This window comes from Carlito syrichta, unplaced genomic scaffold (assembly GCF_000164805.1).
Source record: "Carlito syrichta isolate Samal-C Ts95f unplaced genomic scaffold, Tarsius_syrichta-2.0.1 Scaffold288045, whole genome shotgun sequence".
Taxonomy (NCBI): domain Eukaryota; kingdom Metazoa; phylum Chordata; class Mammalia; order Primates; family Tarsiidae; genus Carlito; species Carlito syrichta.
Genome location: NW_007232141.1, coordinates 251,506 through 274,297, shown reverse-complemented (window position 1 = coordinate 274,297; position 22,792 = coordinate 251,506). Strand labels below are relative to the sequence as shown.

Genomic DNA, 22,792 nt, shown 5'->3' with positions numbered 1-22,792 from the left:
TGCCCTGACCTCATCTGGTGATGCCTGGTTGACCAGTATTCCCAGATCCCTAGATGTCTCTATCCACCTCCATATGTCTGGCTGTTCTTCCACCTGGGGTGTTGCTTTTACATTCTCTCGGGGCCAATCTAATTGTTTTACTGTTTGTTATTTAGAACTTTAGACACACAGCCAACCTTTTTGTTCATGTGCCCATTTGTGTTTTTCTGATGTATTTTTACAAAATTAACCTTATATTTTTATCCTAAACAGCAGTGAATGAATGGTATTCTGATTCTCCATGAAGCCTCAGTTGGCTATGTTGTTTTCCTGTGAGCTCACATATGCTAATACTAAACCGTTACAATCTGAGGTTAACTTGAATGTTCCCTGGAGCATGCAATCTCAGAGTCTAATAAACAGATACCTTATGGAGTATGAGTTATGTTTCAAAAACCTGTGACTTACAAAGTTATTTGTTGTTTACCTGTAAGAATAAGTGATGAAAAGACAATAAACCCCACAAAATCCTAGATAAGTAATACATATTAATTATAAGACAGGAAAGGTAAAAGGCACCAGAAATGACTTTGGCTAAAAATATTTCTATTTTGATTTTGAATTCAAGGTGAATTAGTCATTTTGTTTTCTTTTTTTTTTTTAAATAGGGTTACACATCATTTTGGAATGACTGTATATCATCTGGATTACGTGGCTGCATGTTAATTGAATTAGCATTGAGAGGAAGGTTACAACTAGAGGCTTGTGGAATGAGACGTAAAAGTCTATTAACAAGAAAGGTAAGAGGAGTGCTGAATGATTTCCTTATAAGAGTTCATACTGCTTAAAATGAATGTTTCTACTAATAGCTTTCAAAAATTACAGTGGAAATTGATCTTCAAGTTGTCTTCATTGAGTTGTGTTTCCATATCCTTTCTGCGTTCTTGGTTTCCTGGCTTTTTGTACATATAATGAATAATACAATTTATTGCTAGGATCATTGACCTCGTCATCTTAAATTTTCAGAAAGATTCCAAACTTCATTTGCTGCCTTTGAAGATAGCGCTATCAGTGGGAAGACTTGACATAAAAAAAACCTTAAAAGTGTTGCTGTGCAAATTAACTACCTATAGGCTTTTGATCGTCTCATCAGACCATGAATACTTTTCAGATCTCTGTCTTCTCTCCTATGAAGACCTGTATAGGTACTTGTTTGGTAAATTAGAAGTAGTGTTGGATAGTTTCTAGAATTTTTTTTTTTTTTTGAGTTGGAGTCTCACTCTGTCGTCCAGACTGGAGTACAGTGGCTGCTCCCGGCCACCGCAGCCTCGGCCTGCTGGGCTCCAGCGATCCTTCCGCCTCAGCCTTCCGAGTAGCCGGAATTACAGGCATGCGCCACCACACCCAGCTGATTTTTTGATTTATTGTAGAGATGAGGTCTCACTGCCCAGGCGGGTCTTGAACCCGCGGGCTCAGGCAATTCACTCACCTCAGCCTCCCAAAGGCGCGGGATTACAGGCTGAGCCACCGAGCCCGGCTAGTTTCTAGAATTTTTAACTTTAACTTCCATCTCCAATATTTAAGACGATTTCTCTTCCAGTCTATCATTGTGTTTCTCGGGCATGGTGTTTCAGGACCATTTTTAACCTTAATACAGTGCCCTAATAAATCCAAAAGTTTTAGGTAGGTCAGAACTGAACTTTTTTTTTTTTTTTGAGTTGGAGTCTCACTCTGTTGCCCACACTGGAGTGCAGTGGCCGCTCCCGGCCACCGCAGCCTCGACCTGCTGGGCTCCGGCGATCCTTCCGCCTCAGCCTTCCAAGTAGCCGGAAATACAGGCATGCGCTACCACGCCCAGCTGATTTTTTTTATTTATTGTAGAGATGGGGTCTCGCTGCCCAGGCGGGTCTCGAACCCATGGGCTCAGGCAATCCACTCACCTCAACCTCCCAAAGGCGTGGGATTACAGGCTGAGCTACCGAGCCCGGCTTGAACTTTTTTTTAACTGATATGCTTTCAATCCAAGAAAGCCATTAATGTTTTCTTGGAGGTTATATGCAAAAAGTAAACATGGTGTATTAAAAAGTATTCTGCATGGGATTTTAAAATTGACTGTCATTTAAAGCCAGGTCAAATGAGCTAGCATGAAATTCATTTAAAAAGCTACTGTTTTAGGTAACTGTATCAATAAGTGGAAAAGAGCCATACATCCATAGTGATTTATGGAGGGAAAAAACCTAGGAGGCTGCCATTATAGTTATCAGTGAAGTATTTGTGTGTTAGTTCATTTTGTGTTTCTACATAGAAATACCTGAGGCTGGCTAATTTATAAAGGAAAGAGATTTATTCTCGCTTATTGTTCTGTATGGCACCGGCATCTGCTGGGCTTCTAGTGAGGTCTTGGGAAGCTCAGAAACATGGTTGAAGGAGAGGGAGCAGATGGGGTACATGGCAAGAGTGGAAGCAAGAAAGAGGTAAGGAGGTGCCAGGCTCTTTTAGACAACCAACTCACATGAACTAGCAGCACGAACTCACTTCTTACCTCTAGACAGGCACCAAGCTATTCATGAAGGATCCACCCCCATGAATAAATCACTTCCTACCAGGCCCCACCTCCAACAGGGGATCACATTTCAACATGAGATTTGGAAGGAGCAACAATGCAAACTATATTAATATACATACGTTACTACTAATTATAGTATTGTAAGTAATTTTGTGTTTAATGTTATAGGATTCTGACCTAAAGTGGAAAGATTTTAATATTCGTTCGTTTTGTGGGAAGAACCAGTTTTATGTTGTTTGTCAACAATGTCATTTGATTGTCTCACTTATTTATTCATCATATGCTTATTTGGTGCTTAAGTGCACCATGCACTGTGTTAGACCCTGGGGATGCATTGGTGACCAACAGAGACATGGTCCCTGCCTGAATGGGCTATTACTCGAGTGTTCTTAAGTATTTTGGAAAATACTTCAGTATGATTTAATTTGCTAATTTAAAAATCTCAAGCTTTGGGAGGCTGAGGTGGGAGGATCACTTGAGACCAGGAGTTTGAGACCATTCTCTACAAAAAATATAAAAATTAGTCAAGTATGGTAGAGTGCACCTGTAGTTGCAGCTACGTGGGAGGCTGAGGTGGGGGGATCACTTGAGCCAAGGAGTTTGAAACTGTAGTAAACTATGATTGCCACGGTACTCTAGCTTGAGCGATAGAGGCTCTGTCTCAAAAAAACAAAAAAATTGATTTTGTCGATTACACATATATAATAGTATAAAATAAAATTTTATTAATAAAAATAACTATCTTCTGCCCGCCCTTGTTAGTTCTGTTCCTAAGAGGCAACCATTTTTAGTCCTTATATTAGTTTCCTAGGACTGCCTTAACAAATTACTGGAAGCTAATTTGTCTCAGCTCTGGAAGCTAGCGGTCCAAAATCAGGGTATGCTGTGTTCTCTTTCAAGGCTCTCTGGAAGATTATGTTCTTTTTTTCTTCCACCTTCTGGTCACTCCAGATGTTTGTGGCTTCTGGCTGCATCAGTCTTTGCTCTGTCTTCACATCACCTTCCCCTTTTTGTATGTCTTATGTAGAAACACTTGTCATTGCACTTAGGGCCCATCTGGATAATCTAAGATGATCTTACCTTAAGATTTTCAACCAAATTTCATCTGCAAAGACTCTTTTCTCAAAAACCGTTCTGTAGGGTAGGTTGTGGATACTTTGGGGGGAGAAGGGGGCATCGTTCAACCATCTTTCTCTTAGTCATTTCTTTTGGCATTTACTTTCATATTTTATATAAGCTTATACTAACATCACTTGATAAATCAGTTTGAGGCACTGTTTACATTCTATTAGAATAGATGACTATTTGGCTCTCTTCAAGTATTACCTCCTTTTGTCCCCCAGTCTTTCTAATTGAGTTATATCATAAATTTTTAGCAAAACAATTATTGTTTTTATTGTTACAACTTTGTTTATTGTTTTCTGTGGAGTTAAGTTATATTCTGTGATATTTTCCTTTCTTGTGTAGATTTTCCCCCTGAAGTTAATAATTCTCTGTGTGAGTATTCTTACTTTTTTCTTAAATGCTCCATCAGAGAAAAAATTATTGTTAATTTTCAAATATTCACATACATGAGATTTAACAGTCTAGACTAGATTTCTCTGGTTCTACAGCACACTTTCATCCTGGGATTTCCTGTCACATTTTTATTACATTCTACCCCCTGTAATCTGGATCTCATATTTTCTGCCTTTTTTGGGAAAAAACAGTTTTGAGACTCTGCATGCCTGAAAATACCTTTATTGTACCTCACTTTTATTTGACAGCTTTGCTGAGAATAGAATATTAGATTTAATTTATTTTCCAACAGGATTTTTAAAGTATTTATTTATTAGTAGTGCCCCTGCACTAGACCCTGACTGTGAGGGTCCCAGAGAGGACGGGCAAGGCATTTCTTTATTGTCTTCTGTATACACAGTTACTGTTAAAGTTTCATGTCCTTCCAATTTTCATTCTTTGTGGAATATTTGTTTTTTTTTCCTTCTGAAAGCATTTGGTATCTTCTGTTGTCCTTGGTGTTCTGAAAGTGTATGATATGCCTTCATGTTGGTCATTTTTAATTCATTATAGATAATTTATAATTTATAGATAATGAATATAATTTATTCATTATCTTTCAATCTGGAAATGTGTATCTTTTGGTTTTGGAAAATTTTCTTGTATTTCTGGTTTCTTCTGCCCTCTGTTTTTCTAGAATCTGTAACTTGGATGTAGACTTTTTGGCTACTCTTATTTTTGGCTAATCTTAAAGAGTTGTCTTTTAATTCTTCTGTTGAGAGAGAGAGAGAGAGAGAGAGAGTGTGTGTGTGTGTGTGTGTCTCTCATGTTACCATTTCCATAGGCTCGTTTTTGATTTTTTAACATGGTTTCTTGTTTTATGGATGTAGTGTCTTTTAGATTTATGAGAACATTACAGCTCTTTTGAAAATTTTCTTCATCTGTATTATTTCTGCTCATAGCTCTTATTTTCTGTGTTGGAAGCTTTCCTTTGAATGTTAAAATCCTTGATATTTGTTTATATTTAGGAATGACCACCTTTCCACACCAATAAAACATCAACAAGCTAAATAAAAATGAGATGTTTGGATAGAGCATATTTATTCATGAACTACACTTTTTTTTTCTTTCATGCTCCACAGAAAAGTAAGTGAATTGCACTGATTACTGAATTTTTCAAAGGAGTTTAGAATATAGTCATCCCTCCATATTCGTGGGGGCTCAGATAATCCCAAGTACCTGGGCCTACAAGCGTGCATTATCATGCCTGGCTAATTTTTTGCTTTTTTTTGTAGAGTCAAGAATTTGCTATGTTGCCCAGGTTGTTCTCGAACTGAGGGTCAAGCAGTCTGCCTGCTTCAGCCTCCCAAAGTGCTGGGATTATAGGCATGAGCCACTGCGCCTGGCCACAGTTTTCTTTTTTTAAAAACTTTCTTGCCCTTAAAATTGTATTTCCTATTTAAATCTTTATTTTTTATTGTAACATAAATTCAGAAGAGCCAAATTCTACTTAATGTTTGCTTACAATTGGTTAGGCAGTTATTTTAGTGACATTTGTTGAAAAATTTGTTTCTCTACTGATGTGGAATGTTACCTTTATAATATGGAGATTGAACATACCTAATCTAAAGTGCTTAAGGCCAGCGGTGTTTCAAATTTTTGAGGTTTTTGAATTTTAGAATATTTATATTACACTTACTTGAACATCTTTAATCTGAACATCTGCAATCCAAAATGCTTCAGTGACTGTCATATTGCCACTTCAAAGTTTTGAATTTTGAAGGATTTCAGATTTTGGGACCAGGAATGCTTAGCCTGTACTGCATTCTTACATAAAATTGAGTTTGTTTCTGCGACTAATAATAATTTTTTTTTTTTTTTTTGAGTTGGAGTCTCACTCTGTCACCCAGACTGGAGTGCAGTGGCTGCTCCTGGCCACCGCAGCCTCGACCTGCTGGGCTCCGGCGATCCTTCCGCCTCAGCCTTCCAAGTAGCTGAAACTACAGGCACACGCTACCACGCCCGGCTAATTTTTTGATTTATTGTAGAGATGGTCTTGCCAAGTTGCCCAGGCAGGTCTCGAACCCGCAGGCTCATGCAATCCACTCACCTCAGCCTCCCAAAGTGCTGGGATTACAGGCTGAGCCACCGAGCCCGGCTAATAATATTTTTAACAACTGAATTTCTGGTCCAAATAGTTCAGGGTTCAGGAATGAAAAGAATTGCAGTGAGTTAAATTGTCTTTACATTTTCTTTACTAAGTATTGCACAGTAACCTTATTTTCATTCATTAGTATATCTAATCTGTTTAGGTTAAATATTGAATTTTCTTAATGAAGGTAGTTTAAAATTTGAACATTGATACTGCATGAATACTTGCAGCTTTAAGCATAATGATTACTTACATAACTGTTTTTCATTTAATGAGGTGAAGTCAGAAAAGGCATCAGTAGGTCACGTCACTCTTATGCTTACCTTTTAGGTAATCTGTAAATCGGATGCTCCAACAGGGGATGTTCTTCTTGATGAAGCTCTGAAGCATGTCAAGGAGACTCAACCTCCAGAAACGGTCCAGAACTGGATTGAGTTACTTAGTGGTAAGCTGCGGTGTATAAACCAGAACTGAATTCTATTTAAAAGATTGTGGAAACATTTGAAATCCTTTTGAAAGAAACCTATACAAAATAGCCAGAAGCTTGTTTAGTTCTTTAGGCAAACTTGAAAGTGACCAGTCACTGAGTCAGGGGCAAGAATGGTTTTTATAAAAGTTCATCCACTTTTACAAGACTGAGTAGTAATTGAGTGAGATGTAATATTCTTCCTTGGCTCTCCCAGCATTCTTTATTGAAATTACTACATGCTACCTTATTCTGGAGAGGTTAGATAAGCTGTGGTAATAAACAACCTCAAAAACTTAATGGCTTAAAACAAAAACGTATTTCTCATTCAGGCTGTTAAGTCATTCACAGGCTACTTCATTCTCCCTCTTGCGGCTAGGCAGATGGAGTCACCATCAGGCCGGTACCAGTCACTATCATAAAAGGAGGAAGTGACTCTTCAGTTTCTGCTCAGAAGTGACTTGTGGTTCACATTTCATTGATCAGAGTAAATCACATGACCTCTAACTTTAGGGAGGCTGGGAAGTGCAACCTTAAGGAGGAGAACCTGAAAAATTTACTTGAGCACAAATGACCATGGAGTCACATTAAAGTTATTTGTGTTTTTATCTAATCTTCTAGATGGTATTCTCCTTCAGAATGGGACCCAATCTGTCTTGTTGTTCTTCTCTCCTGTTATGTAAAACATAAGCTTCTACTTACATTTATTATAATTTCATTTCATATTGCTATTTAGACTACTTTAAAAACAATAAGCAGCCTGAGCACCATCTCTCCAAAAAAAAAAAAAAAATAGCTGGGTGTGGTGGCTCAAGCCTTGTAGTTCCAGCTACCTGGGAGGCAGAGACAGGAGGGAGGATCATTTGAGCTCAGAAATTCGAGGCTGCATTCCAGAGACCCTGTTTCAGAAGAAAACAACAACAAACAATTGAAGAGTTTCTAAAGTAATAGTCCTCTTCTGAGAATGTTTTTCTGTCAGCCAGGGGGAAATATGCACACACACACGCACGCGCGCGCGCGCGCACACACACACACACACACACACGTGCCAAAAAATACATATACACAATTTAAGAGATGTTATCTATGTTACTTTTTGAAGTTGAATTAAATTATGGTAGCATTGTGTAGTATGACATTTGTGCCACCATGCTTCTGCCATTTTCTTTGACCATCCTGCCTGTCACATGGTGATGCTGGCATTCATTTGATTAACACCATCTTTTGAGTCAGCGTGTTTCTTTTCTTTTTTTTTTTTTGAGTTGGAGTCTCACTCTGTCGCCCAGACTGGAGTGCAGTGGCCGCTTCCGGCCACCGCAGCCTTGACCTGCTGGGCTCCAGCAATCCTTCTGCCTCAGCCTTCCGAGTAGCTGGAATTACAGGCATGTGCTACCATGCCCAGCTAATTTTTTGATTTATTGTAGAGATGAGGTCTCACCAAGTTGCCCAGGTGGGTCTCGAACCTGCGGGCTCAGGCAATCCACTCACCTCAGCCTCCCAAAGGCACGGGATTACAGGCTGAGCCACTAAACCCGGCTAAGAGTCAGCGTCTTTCTTAAAATGTGTATACATCTCTTTGGCTCTCCGTGTGTGTGTGTGTGTGTGTGTATTTTTTGTTAGTCAAGTGAAGAGGTGAGAGTGGAGAAGAAACCAAGAAATCTGTAACTGGTTGTGATCAATTAGTTGTAAACACCACTGCATTTGAGCCCGCTGATTTTGTTTTTATATTTGTTTATTTAAGTACGTACACTCCACTCCCTTGTTAGCTAATAGGGCAGTAATGGGCATTTTACACTTAAGTAAATCTTCATTCTTCTTTCTTATTGATAGCGGAAATAAACGTATTCAGAATAATTTTGTATTTTTTTTGACATTCCTTTTGTAGGTCTGATAATATTTCTTTTTCTGTCACTAAGAGAAACTTTACCTTCTTTTCCCCCTTTTTGCTTATGATATTATAATTGTCTTCAATTGCAGTATCTTTTGCAAGAATCTTTTAATATTACTTTGGCCATTTGATGAGGGTTTGTTTTGGTTAAAACTAGATCATATAATCTGCAAATCTGACACATCACAATACCCATCATAGTGACAATACTTTCTGGTTAGCCTTCCCTGAATGCCTGTCAATGATATGTAGTCATCTTACAGAGACTCAGTGAGGATATTAATGTCAACTCCAGATGTTAATTTTTTTTTTTTTTTTTTTTTGAGTTGGAGTCTCACTCTGTCACCCAGACTGGAGTGCAGTGGCTGCTCCCGGCCACTGCAGCCTCGACCTACTGGGCTCCGGCGATCCTTCCATCTCAGCCTTCCAAGTAGCTGGAACTACTGGCGTGCGCCACCATGCCCAGCTAATTTTTTGATTTATTGTAGAGATGAGGTCTTGCCAAGTTGCCCAGGTGGGTCTCGAACCCGCGGGCTCAGGTAGTCCACTCACCTTGGCCTCCCAAAGTGCTGGGATTACAGGCTGAGCCACCGAGCCCTGCCAGATGTTAAATATTAGTGAATATAATTTGTTTTAACTAAAAATAGAAGTGCCTAGTAACTTTTATCTATACCCTGATGGATTGTTTTTCTCATTCTCTGGAGGTCACTGGCCCAAGCAATTGTTGTGTGATTCTCATGTTGTGCTATGGTCTTACTTCTGGGACTATAAAATAGAGGTTGTCATTTGGTTCCCAACTGGCAGAAAGAAGAGTTTCTCAAAGTCACAGTGGCTTTTTTTGGCAGATGCATCACAGTGCTAAGATTCTTGTTATGGAATGTTGTAGGGTTTTCCTTAACTTTCCTGTTATTGATATTCATGATGGTGCCACTTAGCTCTGTGGAGATGTTTTTAGACTTTCCACTCACGAGTGATTTATCTTCTATTACATTGGGCTTTGGTTTAATAACATGTCTTAGATCACTACATTTCTTTTGTCAATTTTTATACCATAAATTAGTATGGCACACAAAAGGGTTAAGTCTCAACATGTCAGATGAATGTATACTTCTTAAATTTATGTGTTAAGTAACAATTTATGAATGAAGCATATCAATATAAATGCTATCTGAACTTGGCTGTTCACTTGGGCTGCTGTTGGGCTGTTCCCTTCTGACTGAGCTGGGAAAAGAGGAGAAATAGAATCTTTTTTCAAGTATTTAGTTAGGGTTTTGTAAAACGATGTTCATTTGGATTAAGAATTTGGGTAATATGTGACGCTAATATTTAGCAAGTTTTTTTTTTAAAACAATATCCTGTGAGTTTCAGTTGAGCAGTTTATGCCAAAACATTGTCTGTAGCACTTAGTTGCTTGCTCCTGACATATATTAGAAATGCTGCCATTTCAGCATAAGAGAAGGAAATTAAGAGTGGGAGATGGAGGAAAAAGGAATTTTTTTAAATTATGAAAATATTTGCAGCCGGGCTCGGTAGTTCAGCCTGTAATCCCGCGCTTTGGGAGGCTGAGGTGAGTGGATTGCCTGAATCCGTGGGTTGGAGACTCGCCTGGGCAACTTGGCGAGACCTCATCTGCACAATAAATCAAAAAATTAGCCGGGCGTGGTAGCGCATGCCTGTAATTCCAGCTACTTGGAAGGGTAAGGCGGAAGGATCGCTGGAGCCCAGGAAGTCGAGGCTGCGGTGGCCGGGAGCGGCCATTGCACTCCAGTCTGGGTGACAGAGTGAGACTCCAACTCAAAAAAAAAAAGAAAGAAAATATTTGCTTCCCTTCTAATGAAAGTATCAGCTTGCTGATTACATTTTAAAAATTATATTAAAATATATGTAATATAACATTCATCGTTTTAACCATTTTTAAGCATACAGTTCTATGACCAGCTTGCTGATTTTTACATTTTTAGTTGCTTCATGATAATATGTGGGGCTAGGTGTAGTGACTCATATCTGTAATCCCAGTGCTTTGGGAGGCTGAGGCAGGAGGATCGTTTGAAGCCAAGTGCTTGAGACCAGCCTGGGCAACATAATGAGACCCCATCTTGACAGAAAAAATGAATTAGTTGGGCAGATGGTGCAGCTGTAGTCTGAGAGACTGAGACAGGAGATGACTTCAGTCCAGGAATTTGAGGTTCAGTGAGCTATGGTTACACCACTGCACTCCAGGCTGGGTGACAGTGAGACTCTGTCTATTACAAACAAACAGATAAATAAAATGTTTTTGAGACGCTGACTCTTATAAATAAATAAATAATAAACAATTAAGTAAAAAAAAATTTTTTTAATTTCAAAAAAGAAAAGATAGTATGTGGTGTCAAATATCAGTTATTGTACCATTACTGACATGGGTGTTATGAAACTTTAAAAAAAGGGGCTTCCAGACTGAATGAAATCTTAAAATTCATTTGGAGAATGGTTGTATATAGTGTCTAATAATTTGGTAACAGCGTAGTTCTCTGGAAGTTCAGTAGTTCAGAGAGAAGAGAATTTCTTGGAAACTTGAATAGTTGGAGAGGAAGTGGGACTAGGATTAGGCCTTCAAAGGACAAGACTGAGACACAGGGAAGTGCACCTGTTCAGAGGAATGAGAGGTAGTGTTGACATTGGTGACTCCGTCCTTATACAGCTAAATCTGTGCTTGCTACTTGGTTTTCAGAACTATAGACTGTCCTGTATTGTTGAGGGAAGCATACATAGGCGAGAAGACTCATGTAAAGACGAGAAAATGATGAGCACAGATCAGTCTTGTGGTTATTTCTGAGGCACAGACAGCATACAGCAGACATCGAGGATGGAAATCAAGAATGCTGTTAAACCAAAGAATGTTTTCATAAACAGCAGTTTCTTTGCCTGGGGTGGAAGATGCCCAGTGGTTCATTTTATTATTACTTATACTGTCCATATATGCATGTTAAGACTACTGATAAATTTTAACATTTAAAAATATTTATTGATTTAAAATTAGTAATTATATGTATATTTGAGGCAGGACTTTTAAAAGTTTAAAGACTCCTTTTTAAAAAAATCATTTTCTGAAATCTTAAGATGTGGTTGATCAGTTTGATCACAAGGTGTCACTAGACTGCTAAATGACATGAAGCTATTTGTAGTTTTGTAAAGTGGTGTCGAGGAAGATAGAAGTTGTTTTCCATGAAATGAGTTAGGTACCTGTCACCAAAGTGATCGTTGAAGAACTTTTCTTCTCCAGGTATACTTCTCACAGTTTCCTTTATTAAAAAAAAAAGGTAAACTGGAAATAAATTTCATACATTTTAAATTTGCTTGTGTAACTTATCAAGTCTTTTCACCTATATAGTGAATAACTGAGGACTAACAAAAAGGATCCCGGTGAAATTTTTTTTTTTTTTTTTTTTTGAGGCGGAGTCTCACTCTGTCATCCAGGCTGGAGTGCAGTAGCATGCTCATGGCTACCACAACCTCTCGACCTGCTGTGCTCAGACCATCCTTCCCCCTCAGCCTTCCAAGTAGCTGGAGCCACAAACTGACTATTTATTTATTTATTGTAGAGACAAGTTCTCATCATGTTGCTCAGTTTGGTCTCAAGCTCTTGAGCTCAGGCAGTCCTCTAGCCTCTGCCTCCCAAAGTACATGCTGGGTTTCTAGGAGTGAGCCACCACATCAGGCCACAGTGACATCTTTTAACCTAGGAATTCAAGCACTGTTTTTTTTAAAAATCAAGCATTTATTTCAAAGTATTTAAGAGTTATCCAGTATTTTTTAAGTTGAAACACTTAAATCTTTAGAAGCTAGTATAGATTAAACCTTTATTGTGTCTTCTCTTTACTAAGTCATCTACTCTCCCCCCATCTCCCATACCCTTTTATACTGGTGTCTTTTTTATTTTGAGTCAGAGCCTCACTCTGTTGCCCCGGCTAGAGGGCAGTGGCATGATCATAGATACTGCAGCCTCTATGTGCTGGGCTCAAGCAATCCTTCTGCCTCAGCCTCCCAAGAAGTTGGAACTACAGGAGTGTGTCACCATGCCCAGTTAATTTTTTGATTTATTGTAGAGATGAGGTCTCGCCAAGTTGCCTAGGCTGGTTTTGAACTCCTGGACTCAGGCAGTTCTCTCGCCTCCGCCTCCCAAAGTGTTGAGGTTATAGGCATGATCTACCTTGCTCAGCTATACTGGTGTCTTTTTTGTTTGTTTTTTTGAGTTGGAGTCTCACTCTGTTGCCCACGCTGGAGTGCAGTGGCATGCTCACGGCCACCCCAGCATCCACCTGCTGGGCTCTGGCGATCCTTCCACTTTAGCCTTCCAAGCCAGAACTACAAGGTGCGTGCTACCACGCCCAGCTAATTTTTGATTTATTGTAGAGATGAGGTCTCACCAAGTTGTCTGGGCTGGTCTTGAACCCTCAGACTCAGGCAATCCACTCGCCTCGGCCTCCTAAAGTGCTGGGATTGCAGACTGAACCACTGAGTCCAGCCACTGTGTCTTAATTATGCTAAACTCAGGGGTGACTTTTATTATTTGGATTTAGCTTAATTTCTTTTAAAATAAAAGGCAGGCATTTCAGGATACCTAGATATTCTTACCACTCAGTTATTACATTGTAGTTTTTTTGTGTACCACAAATGGTATTAAACAACATTTGGGATACACTGTTTTAGCCTTCTGCTTGTGAGATTTCTTCATTCTTTTCCTAATATCTGAGGAGATCTGAATAACCCACTATTCATAAGAGGGAACGCTCAAGGTTTGCCCTCTTCTGGGGAATTGCTACAAAAGAAGATGATGGCTGGGTCCCTTTTTATTACTTCCTCTGGGGCCTAAATGATTGCCTATAAAGAAATCCAGTCATAAATAGAACTGCGTATTTGAAAGTGCATCTGTGTTTAGGCTTTTCTCATTTTTAGTAGCAACATTAAATTGCAAATTTGCATTCTGTGGAGTTGAACTATTTTTCATAGGAATTAATTTTGTTGTTGTTTTTTTACAATGTATATTCTTTCTTTTTTTGAGTTGGAGTCTCACTCTGTCGCCCAGACTGGAGTGCAGTGGCACGCGATCCTTCTGCCTCAGCCTTCCAAGTAGCCGGAACCACAGGCACACGCTACCACACCCGGCTAATTTTTTTGATTTATTGTAGAGATGAGGTCTCACCAAATTGCCCAGGTGGGTCTCAAACCCGCGGGCTCAGGCAGTCCACTAACCTCAGCCTCCCGAGGCGCAGGATTACAGGCTGAGCCACCGAACCCGGCAGAAATTAATTTTGTAAGTGTTGTAATGTTTCACAGGCTGAAATATGTAGGGCTTAACTAAGGATAAGGTGATGATAGTTAAGTTAGATGATGATGACTTAAGTACAATAGGCAGTAGTAATAAACTGTCAATCCTGCTTATTTCCCATGAGAAAGAAAGAAAAATAATTGTAGAACACCACTAGAGGAATTTTGGGTTTTTCTTAAAGGCCTGCAAGGATAAATTTATCTGTAGATCTCTCAAGATAATTCACCTCTTGATTTTTTTTCCATGTTGTATGGGAATAGGTGACTTAAGAGGTCTCTGAGGCATCCAGTTTCTTCCTCCTTGATTTAGTAAGGTAAAATAAATACGGGTGACTGGGAATCTTTCTCTTACACTTAGATATTTTGGCAACATAAACATATTCAAGAAGTAATACTTAATTATCTAGAACTGCCAGGGGATAGTACTTCTTTGATAATTCCCAAATTATTATTTGTATAGTTAGTTAATCTTAGAATTGAACTATAATTTTTATAGGCTTTTACAGAAGTTCAGGTATTTATTATTATTATTTTTTGAGTTGGAGTCTCACTCTGTCACCCAGACTGGAGTGCAGTGGCCACGTCTGGCCACCGCAGCCTCGACCTGCTGGGCTCCGGTGATCCTTCCGCCTCAGCCTTCCAAGGAGCTGGAACTACAGGCACGCACTACCACGCCCGGCTAATTTTTTGATTTATTGTAGAGATGAGGTCTCGCCAAGTTGGCCAGGCGGGTCTCGAACCCACAGGCTCAGGCAATTCACTCACCTCGGCCTCCCAAAGCGCAGGATTACAGGCTGAGCCACTGAGCCCGGCTTATTTATTATTTTATTAATCCTTTTTATTTGAGAAAGTTATGTTTTCTTTAAATGCAGGAGGTGACTTTAATTACCACTGATTCATAGTACCAACCTTCATCATTGAATTTTTGACAATTTTTAATTCCTGAGTTTTAAAAAGTAAATCACAAAATGTAGAATGGCAGTTCTAGGTCATTTATTTTGTTGTCTTCATTGTATACGTTTTCCTTAAAAACTATTTAGATATTTATAATGACTTATAAGTCTTCTTCTGCTAATTCCACTATCTCTGTCATTTCTGGGGTCATGTCTGATATGATTGGCTGTCTCAGTTGAATTTTTTCCCCTTGGTTTTGGTCACATTTTCTTGCTGCTTTGCAAGTTTAGTGATTTTTTTTTTTTTTTAATTGGCTGTGAATGTTAAGTTGTTGAGTGCTGAGTTTTGTGGTCTTTCTTTAAAGAATGTTGAGACCAGGTGCAGTGGCTCACGCATGTAATGTCAGCACTTTGGGAGACTAAGGTGGGAGGATTGCTTGAGGTTGTGAGTTTGAGAACAGCCTGGGCAGCATAGCAAGACCTGTCTCTACAAAAAAATTAAAAAATAACAATAATAAAATAAAAAGTAAAAGAGTGCTGAATTTTGGTTTAGTAGGCAGCTAAGTTATTTTTAGATCAGCTTGTTTTTATTTTTGTAGGGCAGGTTTGGGGTGGTCTTTGCTCAGGGGTTAGTTTAGAACTACTTCTAAGGTGTTAGTTTCCTGGGATCCTCTCTGAATGTCCTCGGTACTCAGGGAGGCCTTTCTACCCAGGCTTATTGGCACTCAAATTTTTTCCAGCTCTGTGTGAACTTTTGGAATTGTTCAACTTACAGCTTTCTGGAAGTTGGTTTTGGCCTAGCCTTGCGGAATTTCTTACCTTAACACATCCAACTTAGTGGACTCAAGGGAACACCATGCAGATTCTGAGACTCCCCTCTTCTCCAGTCCTCTGTCTTGCACATTGCAACTGCCTTAGCTACCCTGAACTCTGATGCCTTCGCATAGTGTGACTGCTGTGTTCTGCTTGGGGTTTTCCTTCTTGCTCTGCTATCTGGGATATGCCTCCAGGTTGTAAGCTTGGACAGTCATAGGGGTCATGTAGGTTTTACTCATGAATCATGATTCTGGGTGTTCTGTGTTTCTTGTTTCATGTGTTTTATCCAGATTTCTAATTGTGGTGAGATGACAAGTCTAAGACTGATTACACTCTTATCACAGCCTCATGTTCTTTGGTATTAAGTAGAGTAAAATATAGTAAGTACCTTTCATGTGAACTTTGAAAGTTGTAAACGTTCGAAGATGCAAATGCGCATTTGCATGTCCAGTCACGTAAGTTAGTTCACGTGTCTGATGTGCATTGTCACATGCTGTATTGTAAGATTTAAAATGTTCTCTTTGTTTTTTGTTTTTTTTAAATGTATTATTTGAGTGAAAAGTATTATAAACCTATGATATTATAGAACTATATAGCCAGTTGTGGTTATTTGGGTATATAGGCTAACTTTGTTGGACTTACGAACAAATTGGACTTACTCTCAGAATAGAACTTGTTTGTATGTAGGGAATTTACAGTAATTGTGTGTATGGCCAGTAAAATGGTAGTATATTTTAGGACAGTACTGTAACATTTTAAGACAGTCCACTAGAACTTTCTGTGATGATGAAAATGTTCTATTCCTATGCTGTCCAGTCACTAGCCACTGGTCACCGGCCAGTTGTATACTTGAAATGTGGCTAGTATAACTGAAGAACTGAATTTTTAAATTAATCTAAACATAATAGCTCCATATGGGTAATGGCTCTAGTAATGGACAGTACAGTTTAAGGTTTTCTGTCAGTATTATAAAATTTCAATCTTATGGCTTATTGCATTTAAGAAAGGTGCCTATGGTTGATATTTAACATATTCTAATTTAGAAAAATACTTTAGTATTTTTTTCAAATTATAAAAAATAGTTATGTGTTCATTGAAGATTGTTTGGAAGAAACAAAGTACCAAAAAATTTGTCATGCATAATCTCAAAGATAATCAAGGTTAATATTTTGGTGTGTTTTCTTCCAGTCTTGTATAAAGAAAAACAACCATTTTAGTGAAAAATCAGTTGGTTTCATTTTAAGTATTTCTGTCTCAAAAGGAAATATGTGTAGTATCAAGATTAAAATTGTGAACATGTTTCACAATTCTCTTAGAATTAGCTTCATATTGTCATCAGAGACTAGCATTGCCTAAACAGGCTTTCCCAGCTTTTTAGGCTGTGAGTATGTAGCAGTTATTCAATAATAGCATACTAATCAGGAAGCTTCTTTTTCCTTTGGTCTGTTTGTTGCAGATTGATGTTTAACAGAAGAGAAACTTATATTTGTTATTGGCTGCTTTTTGACAACAGCTGGAGGAAGGCTGGAGCATAATATTTGACTTCTATAAGACTAAAGATGACTGGTTTGAAGACTGCTTTCAGCTTAGTCTCTTGAGTGATTGCGGTGCCTGAAAATGTGCTTGATGCTTAGAATCCATAGGCTTGGCTTGCCCTGAAGGGATCATGGTCTAGTCAGGGAGAAAAACATTGTTAGATTTTCTTTTCTTTCTCTGCGGGAAAAAACCCCACAAATTTTATCATTTATTTTAACAGTGCAGAAGTGTTGCAAAATTAACAAGTAGAACCTATCATTTCTAACTTCTGATATCTTTTGTTTAGGTGAGACGTGGAATCCATTGAAATTGCATTATCAGTTAAGAAATGTGCGGGAACGGTTAGCTAAAAACCTGGTGGAAAAGGGCGTATTGACAACAGAGAAACAGAACTTTTTACTTTTTGACATGACGACACATCCCCTCACAAACAACAACATTAAGCAGCGCCTCATCAAGAAAGTCCAGGAAGCTGTTCTTGACAAATGGGTGAATGACCCTCACCGCATGGACAAGCGCCTGCTGGCCCTCATTTACCTCGCTCATGCCTCAGATGTCCTGGAGAACGCATTTGCTCCTCTTCTGGATGAGCAGTATGATTTAGCCACCAAGAGAGTCCGGCAGCTCCTTGACTTAGACCCTGAAGTGGAATGTCTGAAGGCCAGCACGAATGAGGTTCTGTGGGCGGTGGTGGCAGCGTTCACCAAGTAACTCTGCCTGGAATGAAACTTTCTCCTTTCTCTCATGTCAACCAGTAGTTGCTCTTCTGTTGACTTCTGGTTTTCTGCGATTTGTATTTTCCCACACTAGAATTGGCTTTTGTTTTACAAAATGGTGGGTGGCTTTTTCTTTTTTCTATGTATGCAGGATTCTGCTGGTACGAGAGGCCTTCTCTTTATGTTCTTAACAAGTTTTACTGCCATATTGGCATTCCATTTCCTGTTGCCATTCTCACTGTTCCCTGTTTTGGGTTTCTGGTCTACTTTGACTTTCAAAGTACCTCCAGTCTCCGCACATGCGCAGATCTTGGGTGACCTCAGTTTGAGTTTTCCCACATGTGCATGTACATCTAGCATTCTGCCTACAATTCAGACAGAAGTCACAAAAAGGCCTTCAACTCACCAAAGGTAAATATCTGTATCTATTAGGACATTTTATACAGAGACCTCAGTTGAGATGTATACTTAGCAAAAGTATTTTTAAATTGAAACAGCACAGTAAATACTTAATATAAAATGCCCCTTGAATTTTGCTTCCCATGTAAATCTATTGTATTATTACACTTGTTATAATTTTAACTATTAAATCATAAAGGTCCAATTGTTTCACAAAGCCAGTTTGGGATGGGCTGCATTCCAGTTATGCTGTATATAGTTTGGATTATATATAAATTGCCCCTTCTGGCCACCCTGTCCCCATCTTAGTATTTTGCAAGATTTAATTAGTTGTACACCTGGTGCCCCTCACTTGCTTCAGTCATTGTTATTTGATGGCAAAACAGCCCTCTCATCATTGAAGGAGAGAGAAAGGCTGAGTGCCAGATTGATCCTGGGAATTTTTGAGCTGTGCCATTCATGGTACTCTTTGCCTATGCATCTCCTTTTTGGGTTTTTTTTTTTTGTCTTTCTATTTTTATAATTTCTGTAGGGAAGAGGCTTGTGACCAGTACCAATCTTGAGTACAGTTTTTTTCCTTTTCTGTTCACAAGTAAATTAATGTCTGCTCAGAAATGTCATTTATCTACTCACATTTTCTTGGGGAAAACAATCAAATGTCAGTCCCAGCAGATGTTGCATGTAAATTGGTAGCAAGTAATGATTACAACTCAGATGATTAAGAATTTTGTAACAGAAAGCTCTGCTATGTTTTAATTTTTTTATATACAATTATGATAATTAGCATCGTAAGACTATAAACCTTTGCTTTTTAAAGTTTATTTTTACTATTTCTTTATCACTGTTTATCGTACCACCATTGGTTTCATAATGTAAATACTATACATTGAAAAAATTAAACGTCAAATTTTTTATTACCATAGTTCATGTTATAATAGTGGGGCTTTCAGGTGTTTAGAGCTTTTTTTGTTAACATTCAATGCAAAAGTACTAGATGGTGTATAACTCTAGAGTTAAATTTTAAGGGATTCCCTAATATGTATACTATCTTTTTATCTGAAGTAATAAATAAACTATGATCTTGAAAGTGCCTGAATCAGAGGAAGCATGTCATTTGTATTTTTTGTGTTCTCATTTTTCTTTCCAGTGAAGTTTCACTAAAGTTACAGCATGGCAATATTTTAATGCAGGAGTTGGTTGCCTTTTTTTTTTTTTTTTTTTAAAGGACCAGATAGTAGCTATTTTAGCCTTTGTGAGCCACATATGTTTGTTGCAAACATTCACCTTCGCTGAATGAGAGCTGACACAGGCAATTCAAATTCAGGGCTGGGCTGTGTTCCAGTGTAACTTTATTTACAAAAACAGGCAGTTGGCCATAGGCTGCAGTTTGCCAACCCCTTGTTTTAATGCATGGAAAAAGACACATTTTCTGTCTATTAAAATAACCTGTTTTACCCCCCAAAATGACACCACTGATAATTAAGCATAGTCATGATTAAAGTTTTTCCCATGTAGTGGATACTAGAAACTGATACCAAATAAATGGAGTTTATCATCAAGTGAAAATGTACTGTTTTTCATCTGAAAAGAATTTGGGCGCGAGTTAATAGATGTTTTTGAGGTCTTCTTCACTCCACAAAAGCAGTGATATTCCCAAGCAAGGGGGAAAAGGGCCTTGCCTGAACTTCTGTCAGTGTGTGTTTCTAAGCAGAGTGCACACACACAGCTCTACGTGTGTGGGCCCAATTTTAGTACGTGTTTCTGTGTTCAGAGGAGAGGAAAGGTGGTGACACCAGGGGATAGTAGTGGTGGTGGTGTTACCTAGAACTCTTTCTCCTATAGAATGTCATTGCTTACCATCTTCTCTAAAGCAGGAATGATGTGACACCATAGAGTTAATTATTCTCTGCGGTAGGAGCAGTCTTTCCATAGACTTAGGCCACCTTGGTTAAAGCTTTCAGATCCAAGAATCAGGCAGCGAATGTTTATATTATGATAAAACTTTATACTAGTTATCTAGTGTGCAAAGAATTAGTAGTCGCCATTTCTTTTTTGGCTTCTTCATATGTTGTTTAATTAACGTGTGTTCCTTAAAATAACCTGATTTGATACAGTGCACAAATGGAAACTAACTAAGTGCGTGCTCTGTGCCTAGGTAAGTATTTTATGTCTCATTCTGATGTCCCCAGCTTCTTACTATCTTCATTTAGTGAAGAACAGGTTCGGAGAAGATGATTTGCCCAGTCCCACATTATCTAGTAACTGTCTGAACATTTAATCTCAAGGTGATTGAGCAGAGTGATGGCATTCAGCTACAGCTGTGCCTTCTTATTTGGGCACTAGGAGAGGACTTTGTTTTTCTAACAGACAGAACAGAGGAGCAGGCATGCAAAACAATCTCATGAGAGTACAAAATGAAAAGATCCAAAGATATTCTACTTTATTCTGAATCTTGCTGTAGCTTAAGTAAATTATTTTCTGGGATGAAAAAGTCAACCAATTCTGTTGTCAATGTCAAGTGGCCAAGAAAGTCCTTGGTCTGCTGAAGTCAAGCTTGACCGGTGATCTCTGACTCTTTCCACCATTCAACCCTTCCCGTTGTTTGGGAACAGAAAGGTACAATACTATTTTTAAGCAAAGCGAAACCCTGAATTCGGTCACCTCCCAAAAGAAAGTGAAAGCGTTGGTGTTTGGTACAGTGGCAGCAGAGGACCAATAAGCAGTAATAGCTTGGTGACAAGGATCTGTGACTGCCAGGCATGACTGCCTGGTAACCACCAGTCATGAATTTATGTGAGGTATTTATGAAGTGTGTTTAATTTTCAACTCTTATGGCCCATCTTGTGGTAACTTATTAAATATTGTCAGGTAGTACGGCTCCATGTGACTTAGGTTCAGATTAAGATGACTGACCAACTGATGGTTTCCAATTCATCACAGCCCGTTGGGCCCCAGGATAATATGCTTGGCTCTGGTAGACTGTACAATGTCATATGTTCTTTCATAGCACCAGTGAAGTGATATTAATGTTCATAACCCTGCAGGCTATCCTTCAGAAGGGTATGGATGGTAATATAGTTTAATTAATTGCCACATCTTCTCAGCCCAGTGTTAGAATTATATAGGTGTTTACCCTTGATAGAATAGTGGTATAGGACTCCCACGAGCATCATTGTACACTGATGTGCATTTTACCTTTTGCACTTAGGCTGTGGAGAGCTTTTGGGTAAGTACACATAATTCTTTTGGGTGGCCTCATTGTATAGCTTAGTTAAATCTCACATTAGTGGACACTTGGATTATTCTCATTTTTTATTATTATAAACATTGTTATGTACATTTTTGTATCTGTCTTCTATTTCTCAGCTTTCTGTAGAAGGAATTAATAGAAGTAGATTTGCTCGAAGCATATGCCTTGAAAATATGGAGGAAAAAGCCAAATTTATGTCTAAGATTTCTGTTATCTTACACTTTCACCAGTAATGTGAATACTGGCTTTCCTATAGCCTAGTCAATACTATATAGGGTATTGTCAATCCTGGTCTGTATTAATTGTCAGATTAATTGTCTTTTTTGGTAATTGGTAGTTTTTTTCTGTGAATTACCAGATTATGTTCTTTATCCATTTTTCTAATAGGCATTGATCTTTTTTTATATTGATTCACCAGCACTTAACCCTGTATCCATGGTGCAATTGGTTTTCCAGTCTTTGGAGCTAGTCTGTGGTAAGTTTTTCTTTTGCTTTCTTTAACATTCAGAAAAGTGTAAGGTGCATATCTTTTTGTTCTAAAAAGATATGCCTGGTGGTTAGATTTGAGATGTGTGTGTGTGTATATTTTATATAAATTGTGGGTGAGGTATGATCAAATTAACAAATGGAAAAATCAGATTTATAGGTTTTATGTATATATACACAAGCACTTCATTAAACATGTTTATGATTAAAATACAAATGGATATGTCACATAAACAAATATATATATATATAAATGAATTATTTGAAGACGGATAGGCTTATCTCCACCCAGGTCAGGAGATAGAACCTTGCCAGCCCCGCAGAGGCTCTTCAAGGCTTTCTCCCAGTTACAGTCTCCCCAAGAAAAAATACATCCTGACCTAGTGTTCATCTTTAAAAATTTTATCCTGTTTTACTCCTTTTTTATTTAATGTATCTTTTGAGTTTCTTTTAATCTATACATTCTTCCTCCATCTCTCTTTAATTTCCTTTGTGAAGTATTTGTTGATTAAATTGGATTATTTGTCCCATAGAGTTTTGTGAAGTTTGGGTTTTGCTGATTGCATACACATGGGGGAATTTACCGTATTTCTCTGACTTCTGTATTTCCCAAGAGGTGGTAATTGGCTCCAGAGACTTAGAGGCTTCTAGTTTGTTAGCGTAGGCAGTGCTGCTCATAGGTGGTAGTGTACGCTTTATCAGGAGGCTTCTCTTGCCTCGTCCTCTCTCCTGCTGTGACATTAGCAACCTTACTGTTCAGTTGTGCGTTGGGGTTGCGGGTGGCGATCTTTTAATTCTTTTTTTTTTTTAAATGTTTTTTTGAGTTGGAGTCTCACTCTGT

The 22,792-nt window shown here is 38.5% G+C and overlaps 1 protein-coding gene across 1 annotated transcript; it reads left to right on the top strand.

The window, feature by feature from the left end:
* Nucleotides 1-651: 651 nt before the first annotated feature.
* GOLPH3 (golgi phosphoprotein 3) lies at nt 652-19,316 on the top strand. The gene is made up of 3 exons (XM_021710086.1): nt 652-779; nt 6,525-6,639; nt 17,387-19,316. The coding sequence occupies exons 1-3, from the start codon at nt 699-701 to the stop codon at nt 17,809-17,811; spliced, it is 621 nt and encodes a 206-aa protein (XP_021565761.1). The 5' UTR covers nt 652-698; the 3' UTR covers nt 17,812-19,316.
* Nucleotides 19,317-22,792: the final 3,476 nt, after the last annotated feature.

Coding starts and splice junctions, on each gene's coding strand:
- GOLPH3 (XM_021710086.1), top strand. CDS start 699: ATGTTAATTGAATTAGCATTGAGAGGAAGGTTACAACTAGAGGCTTGT. Junction 780..6,524: donor AAAGTCTATTAACAAGAAAG/GTAAGAGGAGTG, acceptor CTTACCTTTTAG/GTAATCTGTAAATCGGATGC. Junction 6,640..17,386: donor CTGGATTGAGTTACTTAGTG/GTAAGCTGCGGT, acceptor TCTTTTGTTTAG/GTGAGACGTGGAATCCATTG.